Source organism: Asterias rubens, chromosome 8 (genome assembly GCF_902459465.1).
Source record: "Asterias rubens chromosome 8, eAstRub1.3, whole genome shotgun sequence".
Lineage (NCBI taxonomy): Eukaryota > Metazoa > Echinodermata > Asteroidea > Forcipulatida > Asteriidae > Asterias > Asterias rubens.
The window spans coordinates 12,513,999-12,540,205 of NC_047069.1; the positions used below are offsets into that span (position 1 = coordinate 12,513,999).

The window sequence follows — 26,207 nt, forward strand, 5'->3', positions numbered from 1 at the left end:
CAATTTTTGCCTGAAAATATTGACAAGTGTATACTTGTGCAATTTTTGCATGAAAACGTTGACAAGATTATAGCCTTGTGTACTTGCCATTTTTTGCCTGAAAATTTGTACTTTTTGCATGGAAATGTGTACAAGGCTGGTATACTTCGCAATTTTTGCTTAAAATTTGCATGAAACGTTGACAAGACTATAGCCTTGTGTACTTAGCAATTTTTGCATGAAAAAGTGTACAAGGCTATAGCCTTGTATACTTATGAAAATGTGTACAAGGCTATATTTGCAATTTTTGCATGAAAACGTTGACAAGACTATATATAGCCTTGTGTACTTTGCAATTTTTGCATAAAAATATGTACAAGGCTATAGCCTTGTATACTTTGCAATTTTTGCTTAAAATTTGCATGAAAACGTTGTATACTTTGCAATTTTTGCATGAAAACGTTGACAAGACTATAGCCTTGTGTACTTTGCAATTTTTGCCTGAAAATTTGTACTTTTTGCATGGAAATGTGTACAAGGCTGGTATACTTCGCAATTTTTGCTTAAAAATGTGTACACCGCTATAGCCTTGTATACTTTGCAATTTTTGCATGAAAACGTTGACAAGACTATAGCCTTGTATACTTAGCAATTTTTGCACGAAAACGTTGACGTTGTCTTGTGTACTTTGCAATTTTTGCATGAAAATGTGTACAAGGCTATATTTACAATTTTTGCATGAAAACGTTGACAAGACTATAGCCTTGTGTACTTTGCAATTTTTGCATGAAAATGTGTACTTTTTGCATGGAAATGTGTACAAGGCTATAGCCTTGTATACTTTGCAATTTTTGCTTAAAAATGTGTACAAGGCTATAGCCTTGTATACTTTGCAATTTTTGCTTAAAATTTGCATGAAAACGTTGACAAGACTATAGCCTTGTATACTTTGCAATTTTTGCATGAAAACGTTGACAAGACTATAGCCTTGTGTACTTTGCAATTTTTGCATGAAAATGTTGACAAGACTATAGCCTTGTATACTTTGCAATTTTTGCTTAAAAATGTGTACAAGGCTATAGCCTTGTATACTTTGCAATTTTTGCTTAAAATTTGCATGAAAACGTTGACAAGACTATAGCCTTGTATACTTTGCAATTTTTGCATGAAAACGTTGACAAGACTATAGCCTTGTGTACTTTGCAATTTTTGCATGAAAATGTTGACAAGACTATAGCCTTGTATACTTTGCAATTTTTGCATGAAAATGTGTACAAGGCTATAGCCTTGTATACTTTGCAATTTTTGCATGAAAATGTGTACAAAGCTATAGCCTTGTGTACTTGTTTCAATTTTTGCTTGAAAATGTGTACAAGCTGCAATTTTTGCATGAAAATGTGTACAAGACTATAGCCTTGTGTACTTGTTTCAATTTTTGCTTGAAAATGTGTACAAGCTGCAATTTTTGCTTGAAAATGTGTACAAGACTATAGCCTTGTATACTTTGCAATTTTTGTATGAAAATGTGTACAAAGCTATAGCCTTGTGTACTTGTTTCAATTTTTGCTTGAAAATGTGTACAAGCTGCAATTTTTGCATGAAAATGTGTACAAGACTATAGCCTTGTGTACTTGTTTCAATTTTTGCTTGAAAATGTGTACAAGCTGCAATTTTTGCTTGAAAATGTGTACAAGACTATAGCCTTGTATACTTTGCAATTTTTGTATGAAAATGTGTACAAAGCTATAGCCTTGTGTACTTGGCAATTTTTGCTTGAAAATGTGTATACGTTGCAATTTTTGCATGAAAGCGATGACAAGACTATATAGCCTTGCGTACTTAGCAATTTTTGCATGAAATATTTGCATGAAAACGCGTACTTTTTGCATGAAAATGTGTACAAGGCTATATATAGCCTTGTATACTTTGCAATTTTGTACTTTTTGCCTTTAAAACATTCCAAAGTGGAAACTAGTTGAGGTGCATTTTCACTGAGTAGGCTTGGTATACTTCCGTCTATACATTGGATTAAAAAGTATAAAGTCTATATAATATATATTATACATATTATTAGCGACACTTTTCTTGCCAAAAGTAAAGTACAAGAGGTTGGTTTAACTATGATTAACAAAAATGAGCTATTCATTTGCTAAGACACAAAAGTTACAGCCGTGTTGATGACAATATCAAAATGGCCGCACTGTGAAATAGCCTATAAGGACTCTACTTTGTGCCGTTACTTGTCTAACTTCACAGGAAATTAATAAATACATCTGTTGTTGTATGAAAGATTTACCTTCGGGAGTGTTTGTATCCCCCTTCTCATAATATCCAACTGAAAGCAACAAATAAATTCATTATAAAATATTTCAGCCTCTCATTGTGATGAAAAATCATTGTTCAAATTGTAAATTTTTAGCAGTAATAAACCCTCCTGCGAATGTGAATGCGATTTAGGAATTTTTAAGGGGCAAGCCCTGCTTTTTAAAAAATGAAGTACAACAATTTAAACAAAATCAAAAGGGGTGAGCCCAGCATTTTGTTTCAAATTGGGATTCAAATAAAAAAAATTATAAGACACAAGTACTGCTTGTTTAAAAGTTTGGCAGAAAAATAATGTGCAATATTATGGTTTAAAATGATAGCTGTAGTTTAAAAGTTCATTTTCCTTTGCATTTACCTTTGCATTGAGAATAGAGAAGCCCTTAAGCAAATCATTAACAAAGTACAAGACAATATAAAAATAGTTCCCATGTAGTCTGGTAATAGTGTCAAGTAATTGGAAGCAACAGTCTGGTTAAGACTGCAAAGAAAAAGAAGTAACAATAATATGAACACTTCCTATTCTTTCACAAACCAATAGAACCTTCCCATGGAGTATGCTGATTACACTCACGCATGCGTGCAGCAGTCCCTATTGGTTGGCAAACGCCATAGAGATGTACACTCAGCTGACGCGCACTAGCGTCTGCGTAACGCCGTTATTAGCCGCATACAAAACAGCACCATGTTCTCCCTTTTTGCATTTCAAAAATTGAGTGCGCATGCGCTATGTGCAGTTAACATTTCATGGGAAGGGTGTGTTTCTTCATATTCAAAAGCTATTAGCCTTTTTGAGGTATGGTGGACACCACGCACTGTTTGGTTTGGGTGTCTACATAATTGACATACATACATACATACATACATGTATAAGGCATTTTGTAAAGCGCCACTACGCCAGAACGCAGCGCATTAGGTTGGGTTCAGATACAGACAAAACCCCAACCAAATAGTGCCATAGTATTCTGTCCACTATACCTCAAAATGGATTATTAAGAGCACTTTCTATGAACACCATACTTTGGCTAAGCAAAATAGTAAGGCAAAAGTTGATTGCTACACGCATCAACTTAACCTGCTTAGCTTATTGCCACATTCAGTAACTTTCCAAAGCGTAACAAATTAACCACATCTTCTTTTTTAACACACCTCTGTTTAATCCTAGCAGTGTCCTGTGTCAATGTTCTGTCTATTATAAATTGGTTCTATCGTTATTTAGTACACATTTGTATTGGTTACAACAAACTGCGTGACCTTTGTGAAAGTTCTAAGTTGTGACCAAATAAAAATCGGGAAGTGAGCTCTGAGCTTGTGTATGCCTTGACCGCAGTGATTGTCTCTGGACTTGTTATTTGCGATTTCTAAAAAGAGAGTAGTAATTTACCATTTACAGCTCAGGGCACTGCTATGGACCTTGGATTAATAACAAACTTGAAGAACACACTGGTTCTATAAATTCAAATTGGCACTTAATGCTTCCATCTCGCAAGGCTACGACTCTCTGAAAACATGAAAAATAGCAATTTTGAAAATTGGCTCCCGAAGCCTTGGATGACATTGGTGCAAGGGACCAATACAGATACATGTATTGATAGCGTCTTAACGTAATGAATTTTTGACAAATCAGGGGTCGTTACCAACAGGGTTAGACAAGCACTAGAGCAAGGAGAGCAAATTGATATCACTACATAGTCTTTGAAGCGAGGGCTTAAGGTACACACTTTAAAAACAACACCTTGACTTGACATGAATTAACATGAATACATGTAGGTTGTACTTTAGAATAACCTAATAACTTAAATAACTCAAAAAGCTTAGTGAATGAAAGACTAGGTTTGGCTTAACAAACAGAGTTATTGTTCATCTTGGTTTGATTTCCATAAATTAATAAGTACTCAGATTTTAGTTTTGATTTCACAAAGCACTAATGCTGATGACGATTAGCCAATTACATCTTAGCTCTTTGTGTAATCCACTGTCAGATTAATTTTGAAATGGTGACTAGCTAACCCAAAACTTGTCATATTATCACGTATTTAAAGATAAGAGGAGTTGCATTTTGGGAGCCGCCAGAAAAAGAAAGTGTCTTTAACTCAGACTGCCATGACTTTCGTTCTTGAAATGAAGAAAAAAAAAAATGTAAATATGTAGAAGAAAAAAAACGCCTGCAAATAATTGAACAGGTGTGTTGACTTTTGCTGTCCAATGGAAACATGTATCAGACCTGGTTGTGCATTGTATTTTGGTATAACACCGGTACGATAAATCTTCACCATAATAGGTTGTTTTTATCATAGTTTCTGATCACGGTTCAAAATGATGGTCAGGTTGGCGTAGTGGTGTCTTGCCTCACCTTCCACCACTGGGACCTCGGTTCGAATCTCACCAAGGTTCATTCACTATGTGGATTGGGTTTGCAGTCCCTACTCGACTGTGTGGGTTCCCCATTTGCACTTGCAATGTTTGCTTATAATTTCAAATCAATACCAGATCATTATGAAAGGCTGAATAAGAGAAAATTTAAGATAAAAACAAAAGGATTTACTGTTTACAGTATGAATACCTTCCAGCCAAAGCAAAAGTTACTCAACTTTACATTCTGCTAAAAGGGCATCAAATTCGTGGATTATCGTCGATGAAATGTAGATTTTCAAAGCAATTGTTACTTTCGAAGTGATAATTTCAAAAATGACTTGAATTTATAATTAAATCTTATCTTTATATCATCTTACACATCGGATGTACTGTTTTTACTTTAATTACTTTTTGTTCATAAATAGTTCATTTTTTTTTAGCATTTAAAGCTATTAGACAATTTGTATGATGCAATTATAAGAACATACGTACATTATTTATAGTAATAATACTGTTAAATTGTTATTCAGAAATGACCAGCCGTTACAATAAAAAATATATTAGCTGGTGTTACAAATCGCGCTACTATTTCTATATTAGAGTTTGATTTCTTCAACTACATGATTTGTTATAAACTCATAGTAGATGATCGTTGGGTCATCAAATTGTTTTTCCCACCACCATTTTTTTTTTTTTTTTTACAGGGATTTACAAAATTAAATTCACATCAGTTTTGCTTTAAAGAAAGCTTCCTTTGTTTTTCTAGATTTTCGACAAGCTTGTCTAATAAATTTATAATCTCTTTGGATACAGTGCTCTGATCAGATTAAGGGGACTCAATCGTTAAAAGAAATCCCTGAAATCTTCATAAGTTTTTATAAAGTAAGATTCAAGATCAGGTTTTTGATTTGAAGTCGCACTTTTAACAACGAATGCCACAATTTTAACAGAGTTAAAGTGAATACGTCACTACGGTAAATATAACAAATTCTTGAAGGAACTAACAGATCCAAAACTTTCCAAGCATCAAGTTTTGTGTGCAGAGGGGTACAGTTTCAAAGGTCTCAAATGGCAAATTAGTGAGGGAAAGTTGTTCGAGTTTTTAACATGAAAGCCAGCAATTCTGTTCATGCTTTCTGGAAGCAGTTATAATAATGACGAGGGCACGGTTTCATAGAGCTGCTTATGCGCAAACAAGTAGAATAAGCACGACAAATTATGCTTAAATCAGAATAAGGTTACCAGGCAAAATACCACGCCACAAGTAACATTTGTGACTGGTATCCTGCTCATTTCTGCTAAGCAGAAAATTGTAAGCATTAATTTCTGCTCAAGTAGCTCTATGAAATTTGACCAAGTAATAAAAAGGTGAACCATGATGATACATGGCGATACATGGCGATACATGGGGAATAAATAAAAACATATCTTCCCCTTACCGTAATTGTGAGTTTCTTTTGGGGGTGACGCCTAGAAACTCTGCTCGAAGCTGCCAAGTTGATGCCTAGAAACTCTCCCCAAAAGTGGCGGGTCAACGCCTAGAAACTTTTCACGAAACTCCCAGGGTGACACGTAGAAACTCTGCAAGAAGCTGCCAAGTTGACGCCTAGAAACTCTCCATGAAGCTACCAGGGTGACGCCTAGAAAGTTTAAAAAAGCTGCCGGGTTGACGCCTGGAAAGTTTCCTTGAAGCTGCCGGGATGACGCCTAGATGCCTAGAAACTTTCCACAAAGATGCCCGGGAACAGACCAGTTTTACCCGTCCTTTGCTGTGTGCCCTTGAACCATCCATCCTCACGCTTGTTGTGAACAAAGACAGTCTCACCGACCTTGAGTTCCAGCTCGGCTTCGCTGGTGGGAGGGTACGGCACGACGACACGGTACCTGAGATATTATAGAGGTAGATCAGATTACTTACTATTTAATTGGAATACACAATCTAAGACGCTACTGTCAGAAATAGTCAAATCTAAGACGCTACTGTCAGAAATGTTTTTCAGATTCAAATTTTGTTTTGTCCATAACCACTCCACATGCAGTGAAATAATTCTCAAAATGCTGCATACTATCAAAAGCTACTGTACTGCTAACCAAGTAACGTGTTATTAATTGATTTTAAGAGTGATTACCAAAGTGTATACTTTCAAGTTAAGGTAATTACTCAAAATATATATTAGCACAATAGCGTAAAACATTATGTCAAACGACCCCCTCTGAAGTAACCTAGTTTTGGAACAAAGTAATTTCTCACTAACATATTTGAATCTGAGAAAGACTTTATCTCAAAGCACGCAATTGTGTGCAACAAGGTTTTTTTCTTTCATTATTTGTTGATACTTCGATTAACAATTCAGCAAAAGTTTTTTCAGATTTATTTTTCTTTTAGCATTTGTTGGAAAACACTAAGTGAGAATACTGGTATTTGACAATTACCAAATAGATCCAGTGAGTGTTTTTATAGGCATTGGAGAATAATGAAAAAAAAGGCTAAAAAGGCTTCAGCTGAAGTCTTTTAATACTTGAGTGAGAAATTACCTCTTTCTCTTATACTATCATCAGTTCTCCAATGCTCGTAACCAAGTAAGTTTTTATACTATCAATTATTTTGAGTTAAAGGCAGTGGACACTATTGGTAATTACTCAAAATAACTATTAGCATGAAACCTTACTTGGTAACGAGTAATGGGGAGAAGTTGATAGTAAAAAACATCGAGAGAAACGGCTCCCTCTGAAGTGACGTAGTTTTTGAGAAAGAAGTAATTTTCCACGAATTTGATTTCGAGACCTCAAGTTTAGAATTTGAGGTCTTGAAATCAAGCATCTGAAAGCACGCAACTTCGTATTTCATTCATATCTCGCAACCTCGACGACCAATGGGAGACTTTCTGGGACGATAGAGGGCAGCAGACTTACCGGGTAAATCCATTGTTCTCAGAATTATGCGCATGTTCACAACTACGTAAACAATGGAAATTTACCCGGTATGTCTGCTGCCGCCTAGCGTTGGAAAGTCTCCTATTGAGCTCAAATTTTCACAGGTTTGTTATTTTATGCATATGTTTAGATACACCAAGTGAGAAGACTGGTCTTTGACAATTACCAATAGTGTCCACTGCCTTTAATACCAAAAGTGTCCAGTGACTTAAAATGATTGAAACAAGAAATGATACAATGGTTTTACCTTTCTCTGACAAGTGGAGGAGTTGTCTTAGGTGGTTTATCCTTTCTCTCCGTTACTCCGCTAGCACCATCACTAACCCCAGCAGCAACCACTACCGGTGGGGTCTCTTCCCCACTACCCTCACCCTGTGATTGGGTACTGGGTGGTTGGGTACTGGGTGGTTGGGTACCGGGTGGTTGGGTACTGGGTACCGTCAGGCCTGGGCTAGGGCAGTAACGGCCTGGCTCAGCGGGATTCATCACCCCTTGTCCATCAGGGAGGGAACTGCCCCGTGTCAGGGGAATGGGGGCGCCGTCTTCAGGACTACCTTGAGGGCGCTTCTTGGAGACTTTGCGGTCCTTTTTCTCTTTCTGTAGTAAGAAGGGGAGTGGATTTAAGGGGGTGATTGGATGAAGCTGATAAAGCACAATATCTGATTAATTTTACACATCTTTCTTTCATGTGTTGGTAACTTCACCTCTTAGAAGAGTGTCTAAGTTCTTGGAACGCTAGGTGGCAGTTGACTTATCAGGTAAATTTCTATTGTGTATCATGTTCTGAGCATGCGCACATTTCCAAGAACATTGGATTTACATGGTAAGTCTGCTGCCACCCAGTGTCCCTCGGAGGACTGGTTACCAGCTAAAATACCATAGAAACTACATGGGCCCAATTTCATAGAGCTGCTTAAGCACAAAAATTTGCTTAGCATGAAATTTTTGCCTTCATAAAAACAGGATTTCCAACCAAATTTCCACATGACTTTCAGGTAAGCAAACAACAGCTGAATACCAGTAACGAGCAATATGCAAAATCAAATGGAAATTTTGTTGGTAATCCTGTTTGTATCAAGGAAGCTGTTTCTTGGCGAGTAAATTTTTGTGCTTAGCAGGTCTATGAAATTGGGGCCTGCTCGGCAAAAAGATGAATTTTGACTTTAAACTACAACCGTCTGTTCTGTTTTCGCCACAACAAAAATCAGCATTACTAAACTATGACTAGGGGGGTTGGGGTTTGGAGGGACAAAGACAATGTCTAGTCTGTTTACCTTAAAGGTAGTGGACACTATTGGTAATCACTAAAAATAATTATCAGCATAAAACCTTACTTGGTAACGAGTAATGGGGAGAGGTTGATGGTATAAAACATTGTGAGAAACGGCTCCCTTAGAAGTGACGTAGTTTTTGAGAAAGATGTAATTTTCCACTAATTTGTTTTTGAGACCTCAAGTTTAGAATTTGAGGTCACGAAACAAAGCATCTGAAAGCACACAACTTTGTGTGACAAGGGTGTTTTTTTCTTTCATAGTTATCTCGCAACTCTGTCGACCAATCGAGCTCAAATTTTCACAGGTTTGTTATTTTTTGCATTTTACCAAAAGTGTCCAGTGTCTTTAATAGAAATAAGCATTGGGGCTGGATGTCTACATGTAATGCGATCATTGTGTGCACAGGGAACCTGACCGCAAGGCCTGATACTTTGCACTTGTAACAGGGCACCTCAAGGAGGGAAATTGACATTTCATGGGGACACCAAGGCAATGACCAGGTGTAAGGGTTCAACTGCTTGCTTCTATTGCATGAAGAATCAGGCATGGACTTTCATGCAATTTGACACAGATGAAATGCTAAGATCAATTCAGCCAAAATAAAACAGCAGGTTTCATGCAGAAAATAACTTGCCAAAAATCAGAAGAAAAAATTATTTGAAAAAGTGTCTTCTTCTGATGAAACAACTAAATGACTTTCAAACACTCAAGAAAAAAGCATTGATGCAAACAGCCAAGATTTACACTACAGACTACAACTTATACCACGGTATATACTTCCTGCGAATGCGAGGCAAATTTCGACGTCACATGGCTGTTTTTGCTGCTTATGTTTTGCAGAAGTTCAGCACATTTCAACTGATGTGAATTATTAGTGGCAAATTGGTGACATCATTCGCAGGAAGTATGAACCGGGCCTGAATGGTCCTTATGCACATCATGGGTTAAGTTCATGCAAGGACCAATGGATAAATAGTGGTTATAGTCACATGTGCACAGAAGGTTAAAGGCACTTGACACTATTGGTAAATACTCAAAATAATTATTAGCATAAAACCTTACGTGGCAACGAGTAATGGAGATTTGTTGAAAGTATAAAACATTGTGAGAAACGGCTCCCTCTGCAGTAACGTAGTTTTTGAGAAAGAAGTAATTTCTCAATAAAATATTTGAATTCAATTTCGAGACCTCAGAAATTAATTTTGAGGCCTCGAAATCAACAACGGCATTTTTTCTTACATTATTCTCTCGCAACTTTGACGACCAGTTGAGCTCAAATTTTCACAGGTTTGCTATTTTATGCATAAATGTTGAGAAACACCAAGTGGGAAGACTGGTCTTTGACAGTTACCATTAGTGTTCAGTGTCTTTAAGTGCCAATGCGCTAGTCACCCCATGACAACTGGGCAACTCATGCATGCCCAGTAGGCTGGTTCCAAATAGTTGACTAGTGTAGTCTAACTATCGTCGACTAGACAGAGTTCCATGCTACATGTAACTCAATCAAACTATAGTCAACTATAGCCCTCAGCTGGAGGCCAATAGACGCATACATAGATGCCCATTGTTCAACCTCCAAGATGGAGGCATGAGGTCAATGCATACGGTCCATAGGGTGGTCAAAACAAAAACACAATGCTGTGGCGATGAGGTGAAAACCTTTCTGCATTGAAAGATTTTAAATCATAAAGGGTGCATCATTTTCAATCAACAAAAAATATTTAAATGAATTGCAAAAGAAAAGATCTAATAAAGCAATGTTAGGATACAGTACAGCACTGGTTTGGAACATTCCAATTGGATTGGTTAAGTATTCCATGCGGTCGGACACGGACCGGACTGTCGGATCGCAAAAGGGTTCTATTGAAACATTCAAAACGCCAACATGTATGTTCACATGTCAGTTTGGCACACAGTCGCTAACCAGCAGACTAATCTGGTGGTCCACTGGATTGCGGGTGTGCGCTTACAAAAACATTCCTTTGTGCCTAGAAAGTGCCCCGACTTTTGAGACACTCCCTTATGATACCATTTCCTAAGTTTATTTTCTCTATTTCAGTTTATGTGAATATATCTGGAAGCTAAAGGATGGAATGAACCTTTCATAAAACCAATGCTGTACAATGCCCTTCAGCACAAGCTGCAAGCCCCCCTTACCTTGTCAATTTTACCAGGATTGCCAAGCGAGGGCGCACTACAATCAGGAGCAGTGGAATTAGGTGGGGTTGAAAAAGGTGAAAGGTCAAATACTCTGTGCACACTAGGACTATTTGGTTTGGTCTGTTGTTGGCCTGAGGAAGACGGTGTGGTTTGCTTGCCGTTCGGGTGTGGCTGTGCTGTGGTGGAGAGAGCTTTGCCTGACTGCTGCTGGGCAGCGGGGCCAGGAGCAAGAGGGTGCATTTGAGGGTTGCATTGAGGCGGGTGCTGGTGGGAGTTTGTTTTGGCAAGCAGTGTCCTGCGTGATCGCACTGGGTCGTTGTCGCTCTCGCTGTGCCGCCGGGGCTTGGGCGCTTGCTGCAGCCGAGCCTCTGTGGCGGAATAACGTTTTGATTTGGCACTCATGTGATGCTCTACCTGAGGAGGCGTGGACAGCGGCGGGGTAGCACTGGGCGTAGCCACCGCGCCTCTTGGAGACCCTTGTCCCATCACAGGTGATCCCCTGGGTTTCACAACGCGCTCCGCATCACTAGCAACAGCACTATCCTGCTGGGGTGAGCTTGGACTCCGCACTCGTTGCACTACACCATTGTGAGTGGGTGGAGAACCTGATACCACTTGTCCAGCGGGCACTCGTTGTCTAACACTCAAGGGTGGACTTGGTCCTTGTAAATGTCTACTAGGGGGCTGGGACTGCCCAGTGTTTGTCCTTGCTGTCACAGCAGCAGTTTGTGTCCCCACAGTAGGAGGGCTACCCCTTGTTGTTCTCTCGGAGTGTCCGGTAGGTCTGGTCTGCCCCATCGCAGAAACACCTGGGCGTACCGATTGGTTTGGCGGAGGCGGCCGGAACTGCGACTGTTGGGCCGCCCTCTCACTTTGCAACTGCGCAACAGTTTTCTGTCCGTCTGGAATTTGTGAACCGGTTCTCCTGTCCGTCTGTATCGGGGACGGCGACTTGGGTTGAGCAGATTGCCCCGTAGCTCGGGACGCATTTGCACAAGTTCTTGAACTGGATGTTTGAGTTGTTGCCGAGCTCAGGCTCACTGGCGTTGAGCTAGCTGTTGAAAGATCCGCTGCTATCCGTTGAGATGACATGCGGGAGCCAGCGTCACTGAGCACGCGGGGTCTCATCGCCTGGAGGGGCGACGGGCTGGCCGGGGTGTCACTAGGTACCCTGTGGGAGTTGGCACGGGATGCAGCATCGCTAGGTAACCTTGGTCTCATACCCTGACTGCTTGATGAGGTAGGGGCAGACGTAGATTGCCTTGGGGAGTCTGAGGATGTGTTGCTAGTACGACCTTCAGATGTACTGCTGACTGTGGTTGGAGTTTTCCTCGCCGATCTTTCATGCCTATAGCAAAAGAATTGTTTTAACAAAAAGAAATTACTAAACCGCAATAGGTTTAATGTTCTACATGGATTGTAGAGAAACAGATAAGTTTTACAGAGTTTCTTACTTTATTACGCCTTTTAACCAAAAAGGCATTTATAAAATGGGAACAAAAGAGTAGTGACTCGTTCTCAACTGCCGTTTAAAACCTTGCAGGGTTGTTGCAGTGCGATAAAGGCCCTCTCACATGACCCAACCGGTTTTAAACGGCCGTTTAAGAACTCTTAGCTATCCTTTTATTCCCTTATTTTAAAAGTGGACCATTACTAAGGGAGACAGGTTTCTTAGAGGCTACCTTACCTGTATGACTGCATGTAGTTTCCAGGGAACACCCCCATGTCTCCGGTCTTGACTGACATCCCTTTGTACCAGCCATCCTTGCACCTCTCAGTCACCGTGTAGAAGTCACCTTTCTTGAGCTCCAACTCATCTCCCTTGGTGGGCTTGTAGGAATACATGGCCACACAACTGAGAGAGATTACACGGAGCAGAGTATTAAAAGAAAAATATACCCTTTTTTTTTATACCATTTGATTGTTTTCATTACATAGTAAGAGTTGTTCACACACAAAAAGAACTACGGTGTGTTGTATGTAATTAGCGAGCAGTGATTTAAAAAAAAAAAACACAGCAATTTGCCTGCATTTTCGAAACCCAACCAAAACCTAGTAAGGGGCACATCTACGAGGAAAATGCAAATGTAATTTCAAGGCCTGACAACCAGCGGAGCATACGGTTTACACAGCTTGTAGACTAAACAATTTGGTTCTACAACATAGCAGACCGTGTTCTATCATGATATTAAACAATAATAATAAAACCGTATTTATATAGCGCAATATGAATTGGCATTCCTCAAAGCGCTGAACAGCAAAATGAAAAGCACTACAAGAAAACAAAACTTATAGGCCTAAATTCCCCAATTAAATCCCAAAACAAACAATTTCAAGGGATGTTTATGAAATTCATTTCATTTGAACCCCCAGGATTCCAAAGGTTGCCTCAGCGGATCTGTGAACTTACACTTCTACTTTGGGTTTGGGAGAGGCCGGCGCTTCACCACCAAATCTGAATTCCACATTGCCAGCCGGGGTGACCGTTGGTGACGCTGCTAGACTGGGCGAATTAGGACCTCGAGACGTGATCGCTGGGTTCTAAGGAGACAAATATTGAACAGATTTAACACTTTCAAGATAAATGATAAAACAGAATTAGCTGTTGCAAAAACTACTTATTAACCAAAAGGACCTATGGTATAGCACAAATTTTTAAATGGCCTGATGTTTAATTGAACAACACAGGGTCGAACGACAAGCAACTAACTATTTTTTGAATTTTCAAGATTGATCTGAGATATTAGTGGTGAACCAAGCAAGGCCTGTGAGTGGATGCTTAAAAAAAGAGCTGACACACTACATGATGTAAGACTGATCACATAACATCAAGTGAGTACGCGTCACGCATTTAAATAGTCGAATTAGGAAACCCCATTAAACCAGTAACTAGGCTCATCACACACTATTGTAGTTGTTCATTATTGTTGCCAAGCTTATAAAAAAGGAATACAAAAATGGAAATAAAAAATCGTCCTGATCAATAAAAATGAGATTCAAGATTGAACCTTTGTAATTGATCATTTAACACTGTGCACAACTAGTCACAACAAAGCGTTGAAAGCACATACCTGCGTAATACCAGTCAAAGGTGCAGGTTTCTTCTTGTAGTTGACACCCGATGCACCGGCCGTCGCCGTCGTGGTTGACGCAGTGGGCGCTGCACCTCCATTCGTAGAAACTGCTGCAGGACCAGCTGCAGCTTGGGTCGACGATGAAGGCGCTTTACTATCGATGAGATTCGCTGCTGTGGGGTTACTGGAACGCAGCAGGACGGGAGAGCTGATCTCCATGGAATGCCTATTGCTGTTGTTATTGCTGCTGCTGCTGCTGCTGCTGTTGCTGGTGCTAGCTGTCGTGGTGCTGGTTGTGGGCGGGGCATCTTTATTCTTGTTTAGTAGGTACGGGAAAGAATGTCTCTTGGCCTTGTTTTTACTGAAATATGAACATTGTATAAGAATTGTTTAGTTAAAGGATTTTGATACTTTTTCAAAATGTCCATAGATTTACATTAAACTTTAAGTGTTTGAAGATAATGATAGTGGAAAGCTTCCCTTCAAATCTTACTTACTGAGGTGCTGTAGTTTTTGAGAAATGAGTAAAACAATGTCATGACAATTTGTTTGTAAATGATTAAAATAATTTTTGTCTCATGAGACGAAAATTATTTTCATTACATTGTTTTACTTATTTCCCAAAAGCTACAGCACCTCAGCACGTAGTATTTTCAGGGAAGCTTTCTACTGTCATTATCTTCAAACTGAGTAATTTTAGTGTAAATCTGTGGACGTTGTGTTTTTTGTCCTACAAAAATTACATAGACCCTTTAAAGTGACAATCTGCATTTGTGACATTCTTACACAAGTTTGCTTAGCTCTTCAGAGTAAAGAAGTTACCTTTAACAAGCATTCCAAGTCAAGTATTTTTTGTGTGACTGTTAATCTGCTTAATTTGCTAATCAGACAAACTTGCTAAGCTTTATATTCTGATAAACAGTTTCATGAAAATGGATATTGGTACATCGCCATTGGAAAAAAAACTTCCATCTTTTAAAAAAGTTTATTGTATGATTATATATGGCATCAATATAAACCACAAGGGAAACTGACTGGGTAAATTTTGAAATGATTTTTGGGGTTGAACAAAGAATTGACTAGAGTGGGATTCGAACCAACGATCTCCGGATTAACGTGCCGGCGCTCTACCAACTGAGCTATCTAGCCCTATATTGGCGGTGTCCCTATTTTGTCAATATCTTTGTTCGGGGGGTCGTTGGTTCGAATCCCACTCTAGTCAATTCTTTGTTCAACCCCAAAAATCATTATATATGGCCATACAATTTTTAACTTTCTGTCCAAAATCTTGTTATATCAATTTAAAAATTAAAAATAACTAGGGTTGAAAACCTGTGCCCTACAGGCCAGTGCTCTACCAACTGAGCTATTGTATGTATATTACAATGTCAGTCTCCTTAATTTGACAAAGTATTTACAATCTCCTGAACAAATAAGAAACTGTTTTGTTTGATTCTGTTGGTTACAACACAACACCAATTATTGACAACAAATGAAGCTCCTAGTTATCTTCAAGTGATAAATGAAGCTGTCAAAAAAAAAAAACATATTAAACCAAAGAGTTGTATGGTGTTGAGAGTATAAAATTGCATGCCCACATTTTGAGGTTTTTATGAACGGGGACAAAGGCCAAGGACCAAGGCTTGAGGAGGGAATGGCCCCATTAATATTCCTGGCAAATCCAAAAACAGTGAGTCATCAATGAACAAATATAATATAAAAAGAGAAAAAACATTGTGAATCATATGACACATCTGATTCCTATCAATTTATTTTTAACCAGAATAATGTGATTAATCACATGGCCCATTTCCCAAGGATGTTCCTATCCATGATTTGAGGCATTGCATGGTGAAGTATATATTTGGTTTGTGGTAACAGCATGTGTGTATCTACTTCCCAGGTAGAGTTCGTTCTTTAGACAACTATCTTGCTATTTATTCTAAGCGAGTAGAATGTTCTCTTCAGATCAAACTCTACCTAGCGAGTAGATACACACATGGTGTTACCGCAAACCAAATATATTTTGAGTTTCCTATCAACAAGCCGTTTTGAGGTATGGTGGACACAGCACTGTGACACTATTAGGTTTTGGAAAATCTGTCTGTAGACACTCGGGGTTCAAAGGATTTTTGAAGTGGTGGAAAAATGTTTCCCTTGAAACCATTGTTAAATGGATCAGTTATGGTAGATCATATAAAAACGACTCAAATCAAAGAAGTGCTCAAAAATTAATGGCTTATAATACAATTTTTGCGGTTAAATACCCAATTTGACATTTCGTTGAAAATCTTTGAAAGGAAATAGCAAGTGTAATTTAACAATTTTGATAAAATTTGTGGCGTGCCGGAACAGAGGAAATTGTTCTAGAGGTGATTGGGGAATCCTGAGTGCCCAGGCGGGTTTTCAGGCACCGACCACTGTGGGCAGAGCCATGTCGCAGATTTCACAAAACTCTTCCTATCTTTAGGATTAATCTTAGGACTTAGGGCGAGTTAAATTCCGTAACCATAGACGGTAGGACGCATTGAACCCATCCTTAGTAAGGACGAGTTACTTATCCTAACTCAAGATTAATCCTAGGATTTCATGAAATCAGCTGCAGGACACTCAAACTACACAGTGCAATAATATAGCATCCTCCATACCTAAAAAAAGGCTAACAGGCTAATGGAGTTTGCTGTCTGCCCGACACTTACCTACTACCCTCTGGACCTGAGGAACCAGCTTGGTCAGGGCTACCGCTGCTTGCATCTCCACTCCCCTGTGACTGTTGGGATGGTCCGGAGCTTCTATCAATGCCTGCATGGGCATCCACTAGATTCTTGGCTGTACCATTCAGCTGTTGGGTGAAAAAAAACCGTAAAATCAACTATTGAGAATAATGTTGGCTTTCTTATTATTTCCGGTTACTTGTAAACATTTAGCCTTCAATAGAGCCTTCAATAGAGTCCTTTGAGAAGGACTCTGCTAGGGTCCAAATGTCAGTCCATTAACTTTTGTTTTTTGTATATTTGGTTGGTAAGTTGTTTGCAACAGCTGACTCTATTTTCTCACTTACTTGTAAACAACAAAGAATTATGCCCAACTGATGTTCATGTTATCATTAAACCTATGCTATCGTCGCACAAATTTGTGCATGATTGGCAATTGGGGTTTCAAAAAAAAAAAAAGGCATCCTTGTCACAAGCTCTCATTTTGTTTCAATGTCAACTACTTTATTCATATAAAAATTTATGTTGCCTTTAGTTCCTGATGTTGATGGAAGTAGTGTTCCAAAGAAAAGGCGCCAGCTATTAAAAAAGACCTATCGCCGAGGGATTTGGAACTTGAAGAAATTGTAAGAAGAACTTTGTCTGTGGAAGATCTGAGTCCTGCCCTGCCTGGTTAACACAAAGTGAGAAGATCACACAAGACAGTTTACAGACAACAAGAGTTGAAGTTAGCATCTAGACAACACCTGTCCACACCCTGGCTGAAGTCACTTACATAAGTCCTTGTAAACATATGTAAAAATGGAGTTGAATTTAATCAACCAGAAAATTCAATTTCATTTCTGAAAATGAGCAATGACCTTTTGGAAAGGTCATTTGTTGAATTGACAAAGTAGAGCCGGCTCTTACATTCAGTTTAGCAATTAAGTATAATGTGCCTTCATGGTCAGACGCTAAACAGTTTTAAATGTTTAGGAAAACATGTTTTTACTCCTGGAACGAAATTTCCTCCGACCTCAGAAATCTGCAAGTAATTTCTCAATATCAATCTGGCCTTTGTGACCACTACCTCACCAGTGACCTGTAATTTGGGTAAGGTATAAATTTCTTACCATCTTCTTGCACTTTTAAGTGATGTGGTTGTGTAAAAAGATAGAAGTTTTTATGCCCCCAAATCTGGAATATGAGAAGATTGTTTATTCCTTTTAGGAATTATTCTTCCAGAGTGGACATAACCGCTCAGGAATTCCAAAGCAACCTTTGGAAGTGAAATTTTCACATGTTATTTTTATTGTTAACATCTACATTTATGTAGTGCATACTACATGTACTACGTACAATCAAAACAATCACTGTTCCAAAAACCAAAGGCTTATATAGTCCCTTTAAAGACACTGGACACTATTGGTAATTGTCAAAGAACAGTCTTCTCACTTGGTGTATCTCAACATATATGCATAAAATAACAAACCTGTGAAAATTTGAGCTTGATTGGTCGTCGGAGTTGCGAGATATTAATGAAAGAAAAAAAAAACCTTGTCACACGAAGTTGTGTGCTCGCAGATGCTTGATTTCGAGACCTCAAATTCTAAACTTGAGGTCTCGAAATCAAATCGTGGAAAATTACCTCTTTCTCGAAAACCACGTCACTTCAGAGGGAGCTGTTTCTCACAATGTTTTGTACTACCAACCTCTCCCCATTACTCGTTACCAAGTAAGGTTTTATGATAATAATTATTTTGAGTAATTACCAATAGTGTCCACTGCCTTTAAACCAATATTCAAAAGAAATTGTAGCCTTTAGCAAGAAGCATTGTCGTGTGATGATAATGATCTTCACAACCATTGACTGTGTACATGTACATTGACAATGACTCAGTTGTATCATTTTATGAATGGGGGTGTGTGAGTAGGGGGGAGTCCTCCTCTTGATCTATATCAAGGACCTTTGTCTCAGAGGCTCATGTCCATGTTCAGGAACACGCCTTTTTTACATCATCCAATGTTTACAATGACACTCAGGCTGAGCAAAAGTCACGTTCGCTCCCGTCTGAAGGTGAACCACATCAATGGAAAAAAAAAATACATTGCAAAATACAACAGCAGATGCAATCAATCAAGTGGAAATTATTGGCTAACAGAACATCCTTTGTTGTCTGTGGCATGATCTGAAAGTGCAATATTAAACTCTTTTTTTTAAGGGGGGGGGGGGCTTGATTCCACAAGAGTTTCACTGATTGAAAAACAGGCTTTGTGAGTCCATATAATCACTGAGAAGTGTAGTAGAAAAAGTGCACTTCGCGTGGAAATTAACTTCCCTAAACTGCTTCCATTACTTCATAGGTTTTTTTTCTACAGGTAAAACTTTCTGGATGTAAAAGCGAAAACCTGGTTTAATTTTCTTAAAAACTAGCCAGCAGGACTAGTAAGTATCTTAACCTGTCTGTCGGCTTTTTGACTTATTTAAATTTTAAAGCGGCGAATGATTTCGCCAGTATTGCAGTTTGCGATGCAATTTGTGGATGATTTGCTTTGCAAATTTAAAAAAGTGGGTTGCAAATTTGCGATCCAATTTGAGATATTTTGCATCATTTTTTCTTGATACAAACATTTGCCATATTTTAAAAAAACCTTTTGTATCTAATTGATTGTTCTGGGAGAAATTCACCAAATTATTAAGTATAAACATTCCACTGGGCAGCCATCGGCACACTGTCGACGACGAATGCATGCTGGCATTGACAAATCACAGAGCAACGTTTTCAGGGGAGTCACAAATTCTATTGTACATACTTAAGTAATTTTCGTCTCGCTGACAGACTTTATTTGTGAAATTGTTTTTATGTTCTATGTGTAATTTGCTTCTGTATGGTATTTTCAGTCTGTTTTGTATGTTTGATGTAATTTTTACTGATTTTTATTTGCTATAACTTTTCATGGATTTTTGCTGTAATTTATGCATTTTATTGCTTTCGGATGGATTAACTTTCATTATTTTAATTTTCTTACTGGAATTGTGTTTTTGTTGTGCGCTCTCGAGCAGGCTGGTCCTGGAGAGAATGCAATATAAGCTCAATAAATTATTATAAATTATTATGACGCATTTCTCAAAAACTACACCACCTCAGCAAGTTGAATTTGAAGGGAACCTTTCAAACCATGTAAGTTTAATGTAAATCTATGGACGTTTGTGTTGTTTGCCGTACAAAATGTACCAAAACCCTTACAGAAAACCTGGTGCTTCAATCAGGGGAGCTTTTCATGAACTTGTCCCGACAATTTACAAACTGCTAGCTCTAGGCATTTGCCCGTGGTCTCTTCCTCACACTATACCCCGCTTGAATCACTGCTACCGCTCCCACTAGAGCCTGTATTTCCAATACTGCTGCTTTCCTTGAATCCCAAAATAAAAACTGAAGAGCAAGACTTCCAGGTGTTACCACTCAGTAACAATGCCAACCATTATCCAAACATTTTATCGACTCCGCACAAAACCCGATCATAAACTTGTCCTTTCGTTGATTGTTCGGCTGTGTACACGTCTTTTGATCTATACTTGGCTTTTTCATATTAAGTGGACCATCAAAACAAACTACATAAGAGACGAGAAGTGCAGCGACTCGGAACAAAAGAGTCCACAATGAAAGGTAAATAATATAAAAAACCTGCATGCTATCGCTGTGGCCTTGGATGAACATTGTAATAACAAGAAAAAATACTGAATAAAATTGGTGTAAAAATAAATTTTATGTAGTTTTTTTTTTTGTACTGGTACTGGTAGTCAAAACTGTAGGGCCTACAGTCTGGGTTTTTGATCTTACCATAAAAATAATTAGGACATCGTTCATAAAACATGCATGCGTACAGACGCTTATCATGAATATTTAAAGAAAGGGATAGTGTCTGGCTATCAAAGCAAAACCTTGTACTGTGTTTTTCAATTTCCAATGACACAGTTGAGAGACCTGAAATGAGGAAATCAGCGGATCAACTGAAAAGTCTCATGACTGATCCAAGTGCTGAATTATTGACTATGTTGTCTATGTGAACTGAGGTTCGAATGAAAATCTTGGTAAAATGTTAATTTTGTTGTTTTATTTTTAAAACAAGTAAAAAACTAGGTAAATTAAAAATAATTTGGGGTTCAACAAAGTAAAATTTACGAGAGTGGAATTTAACCTACATGTTTGAATTCCAGATAACATGCCAGCGCTGCAGATTACCAACTGAGCTAATAGTCAAATCTGTACAGTCTGGTATATCCACTTGTGTATGATTGTTGACACCTTTTTTGAAGTTGCAGGCTCAAATCAGACTAAAGTCAAATCTGAAAAAGATTATATTCTCTCCTGTAGGTGCATGTAGATAGATAGATGATGCCAATACTGAGTCATAATGAGGTATGGGTAATTGTGTCCAGAAATAGGCAGTAATATTTAAGGGTTTAATTTACCTCGACAAAGGAGAGAGGAAAGATGCCAATCTTGTCTCCTTTCTTGCCCTCCACCCAGTTCTCATCCACTCGTCGGATCACATTCAGCACCTCATCCTAAGGACAAAAGAAAACGGAATCAAAGAAAAATAAATGTCGCTGTAGTTTTAGTTCATTACTTAAAAATTCATTTTTTTGACATCTTGATAATTCTGGTTGTGAAGCCAAGGACTAGTAGAAAAACAAAGAAGAAGACAAAGAAGAAGACAAAGAAGAAGACAAAGAAGAAGACAAAGAAGAAGACAAAGAAGAAGACAAAGAAAGAAGTTTCAGTTTTAGATGCGGGAGGAAAACCCCAGAGAACTATTCCAGGGGGAGGAAACCCAAGCAATCAAGCAGGGACTGAATACCCAATGCATGGAATTCGAGCCAGGGTCAAAGACGTGTAAGTTGAGGAAAGATACCACTACGCTATCGCTAACCCAACCACCTTAATTCATCAAGAGCCATGTGTAATGAGTTGCAATAACTGGTTCACTGAATAAATAATTAATATATCTCCTATTGTCTAATGTCTAATGGCATCGGATCATGGTGAAACCAGCCTACAAAGGTTTCTGCTATTGACCAGACACAATTTCATGGCTCTGATTACCGATTACCACAGAATCGACACTTACTAAAGCAAAAATTTGTCTTGCGATGAATTTTATTGCTTTGTAAAATCGGCCCCAGTAACTGGAGAACGGTGATGGTAAGCATGGAGTTTAGCGGTAAGCAGAGCCATGACATTGCTTGGGCCGTGTTGACGTCAAAAGATGTCATCACTCATGACGGTAGTGCCATTTTGGGAGGAGGATTCCCTGTGCAGTGTGGATTCAGGCAATGCACACCTTATCTTTACATGCAATTTGACAGACAGTAGCTGAGTATGACGTCAAAGCAAGAGCTCTATTATGTTTATGTTGCAACTCTGACCATCTATAGGTAGACTTTTTTAACACACATTTGGAATTCAGAGTGCAGGACAGGTTTTTTTCCCCACGGCTTAGGCTAATTGGCTTAGGCTTTGTCAGTTATTTCGAAAACATGCACTTTCCTTACGGGCTTCAATGTATGCAGTTCACAAGCGTCTGCAAATTTCAATGAATGGTTATCGAATGCACTTACAAAGATACATATATATAGAAAACAGACTGGGCGGTATTCTTTTGTCGGTCACAAAGAAAATTAGATTATTTCCGCTCATAGTGCTTTCAATAAAAATGTTCCCCAATCCACTCACATGGAACATAAATTACGAGCGTTACATGAACATGTAACCACAAAACGGTACACTACCCCAGCCGTGACGGTCCATTAACTGCATTACCAATGGTAATCACATTAAAAGCCGTAGTCCCTAAAGGACTCTCAAATAGTAAACAAGTGTGACAAGGTTTGACAGGCCGTGGAATATTGACTTGTAATTAACTCAACGAAGAACCTGGTTGAGCGCAAGAAGCGTCCGAAATAAAGCACCGTGTTTTGCAGTGCAAGGATAATGAATTAGTGCATGTTTGTAGGTTCATGTGTTTCTATGCTAAGTTCACAACAAGGGCACTCTCATTGACCCTCATTTTAAAGGGCAAAAAAGGTCTCAATTTTTAAATTCACAAGAGGAAATTCCACGCTTCAAATTACACTTCAAGTTCCAATCCAAATTTACATTTTCCTTTGGAAGTGCCCCTTACAAGAGGAAATTGTTTTTGTGTGCCCCTTCCAAGACGAAGTTCAAGGCCTGAAGTTATGATATTTAATTACAAATTCCAGCAAATGTTGCCCTCATACATGAAGATGCGCCCTATAGATCAATCCGACAAAACAAAATTGGTAGCGCCCTCTATTGAAAAATTAACAACTGCGGTGTCTTTTTATGCATAATCTAGGCACTGAAGACACCGCAGCAAATGGTGCGCGGTACTCAACACTTGCGCGCCCGGATTGGTGTATACTATTGAGGAGAAACTGCCATGCTCTGACAAGAACGAACTCAAAAGAACATAGTCTACCTAGCAAGTAGATAGGCATACACACTTGGTGTTACCGCAAACCTAATATCTAAGAACGAACTACCAGGCCTGAAGATAATGACGTGCATTTATCAACATATAAGGAGTGTCGGAATACGAGGTATTTTTAAAATCTTTCAATCATTTACTCATTAGATTAACTGCTGTTACTTCAAGTCCATATCATCGCCAAAAAATGTGGTTGGATGTTGCGGTCTAAAGCAGGCCAAGCGTGACGGACTGAAAAGAGAAGGCCCCTGGTTTCAACCGTCATGGGCGCCAGTCAACCCCGCTGATTCTTATTTCATGGGAGCCAGATGGCGTCCGGATGGCAAGGCCACACGTATCATAGGGATGGGAATCATTGGTAAGCTTGTGTCTGACACTGACAGGAAGATGGGATTGGCTGCCGAGTAGGTGGGGGGGGGGGGGAGATGAGGACAAATCTAGACCAGCTGGGATGTATTTCCATAGCGCCAATGAACTGTTATCATAATCATTACAATGATCACTAATCTCCCATAATATGAGTACGTGTGAACAGGCAGAAACCGCTAGAGAAAAAACTCCATTTATACTGCAGTATTAAAAAAATAATAGTTTGTTCTTATGTAGCGCATAGTAGATAGATCACGACCCTTAAATATTGTTATCCCTGTTCATCGGGCATATTTTTAGACCATTCCTTTAACTTTCTCAACTTCCTCAGATGTAAACAACCCTAATTCAGACAGGCGCTCCAGAGTCGCGCCACACAAAGTTCTAAATTAAGCATAATGAAGAGTTTGACGTCTGAAACAGTTAAGAGCGACTGTACGCGCTAGAAGAAGAAAGATCGATTGTTGCAGACGTTCTAAACCACTCTGGAGCGCCTTGATTTCAGACGTTAATCTTGTCATAAGACCGAGTCAATGTATGTTAAGTTCGCCTGTATGAAACCAAAATTTATTTGAGTCAACCTAGAGTCGCTCCCAACCTATTTGGTTCACCGCAACTCTGGCGCACCTGTCTGAAAGGGGGTTGTAAGCTGCTTAAATCAGCCATTGTAGATTCGTTCCCCAAATTTAAGCCCTGAAATATAACAATATCAAATACTATTCATAGATACCTGGGACAGTTTCTCCATTTTGATTGGTTGAGAGGACATCACGTAGGGGTGTTTAAACGGATGATATAACCACTACCAGAAGCATTTAAACATAGTTAGCCTATGTGTGGCCCCTGAACTAGCATAAGGAATATACATGTTGACGCCATAACCTTATTCATTACTTTGAATTTTAACCAAACAAGCCAAATTTTCAAGAACCAGGCCTCGGCGGGTTTAAACCACTAGTTTAAAAACCTCTTCACCACACACTGATTCCCTTAATTTACGAGGGCTAAGGCTAGTTGAGAATCACCTTTGTAAACGTAAGGCAGTCCTTTTCCTCTCTCTCGTTGACCTCAAAGTCATAGAGGGCCTTGCACTGAGGTGGGTCAGGAGGCAGTGGGGTTAGCACCTGTACATAGCTTGCTGGGAAGAATCCAATCTGCTCTGCGTTACCCATGAGTAACTGCTCAGCTGTACTCATGACTACCCCTTGGTACCAGTTATCATCAATCCGCTTGTGGAGTAGGATGATGTCAGACTTGTTGAAAGACAGGTCCCTGGCAAAGAAAAACGTAATAAAAAAGTGTAAATGACTTGCGCACATTATTTTTGTGAACATTTGTTGAATAACTCTTGATAGCATTAGCATCTGGACCTTATCTATTGATGGCTCTATTTCATTTTCACCAAACAATTGCGGTAACCTGCCTAAAGGGGTTGGGTAATGATGGTAGACATGGTGTGGTGCTGTTATATTTGAAAAATCAGTAAAATAATTCCAATAAAATAATTGTCGCCTCATAGGGACAATTGTCGCCTCATAGGGACAATTGTCGCCTCATAGGGACAATTGTCGCCTCATAGGGACAATTATTACTTTAGCATGTTCGAGACTCTCCATAAAAACATTGTTTTGTGATTTGTTCATTCTTTTCTCAAAAACGTGACGACCAATGAAGCTGAAACATCTAAATGTATATTACATACATCTTCATTCATATTGAGTTCATGTCATGGCTTCCAAATAAATAATCTACAAAAGGTATAATACGATTTAATTGAAAAGAGCAAATAATTTTTTATTGAACAATTGCTGCATTACTCTTGATAGCAAGTGCAGCTGTTTTATTGACATCTCTATTTCTTTTTCGCCAAACAATTCTGGTAAACCAAAGGGTATACCTTTGGCAATTATGTGGTTTTAGAGAGAGAGAGGGATTTGAAACATTTCAATCTAAGAAATGTTTCTGCATGAAACGAATCTCAGATTGTGCTTTCCAATTCAATCACAGATTATTCTTCCTTGTTTAATATTGCAAAAGTTTGTTGTTACAGGTGTATTGTATTGTACAGCACTCTGATCTCATGTAAGAGCACTATTTTTTTTATTATTATTAAATGCTTACAGACAGGAACATTCTTTCGCACTTGGGAGTGGGACATGCCCAACTTTTGCAACGCCCCTTAAAATAATATAAAAATTGCTTTTGTATATTATGTTGATTGACATAAAAAAGAAGTACGCTGTAACAGGTGGACTCACCCATGCTCTTGTGCTTCATATTTATACAGGGCCATAGCACAAGGTTGGTTCTGTATAGAATTCTGCAAGAAAACAAAACAAAAATACCAACATTAAAAACTACTGGAGGGTATAGAAGTAGCCAAATTATTGGACTCTGATTGACGATCCGATAAAAAGCATAATTTGGCCACTGGTGCAGTCCTTTGGTGGGTTGGGTGGGTTGGGTTAAAAGGCAGTGGACACTATTGGAAATTACTAAAAATAATTGTTAGCATAAAAACTTAATTGGTAACT

General features: G+C 38.8%; 1 protein-coding gene across 2 annotated transcripts; it reads right to left on the reverse strand.

Moving 5' to 3' along the window:
- Window positions 1-2,028: 2,028 nt before the first annotated feature.
- LOC117293433 (E3 ubiquitin-protein ligase SH3RF1-like) lies at window positions 2,029-25,993 on the reverse strand (the record flags this gene model as incomplete). Of its 2 annotated transcripts, none has more annotated exon segments than XM_033775763.1 (10): window positions 2,029-6,540; window positions 7,838-8,187; window positions 11,439-12,372; window positions 12,712-12,879; window positions 13,435-13,565; window positions 14,096-14,459; window positions 16,798-16,940; window positions 21,266-21,361; window positions 24,699-24,945; window positions 25,932-25,993. In XM_033775763.1, coding segments are annotated over 10 exon segments (2,664 nt in total), but the record flags the coding sequence as incomplete, so codon positions are not given.
- Window positions 25,994-26,207: the final 214 nt, after the last annotated feature.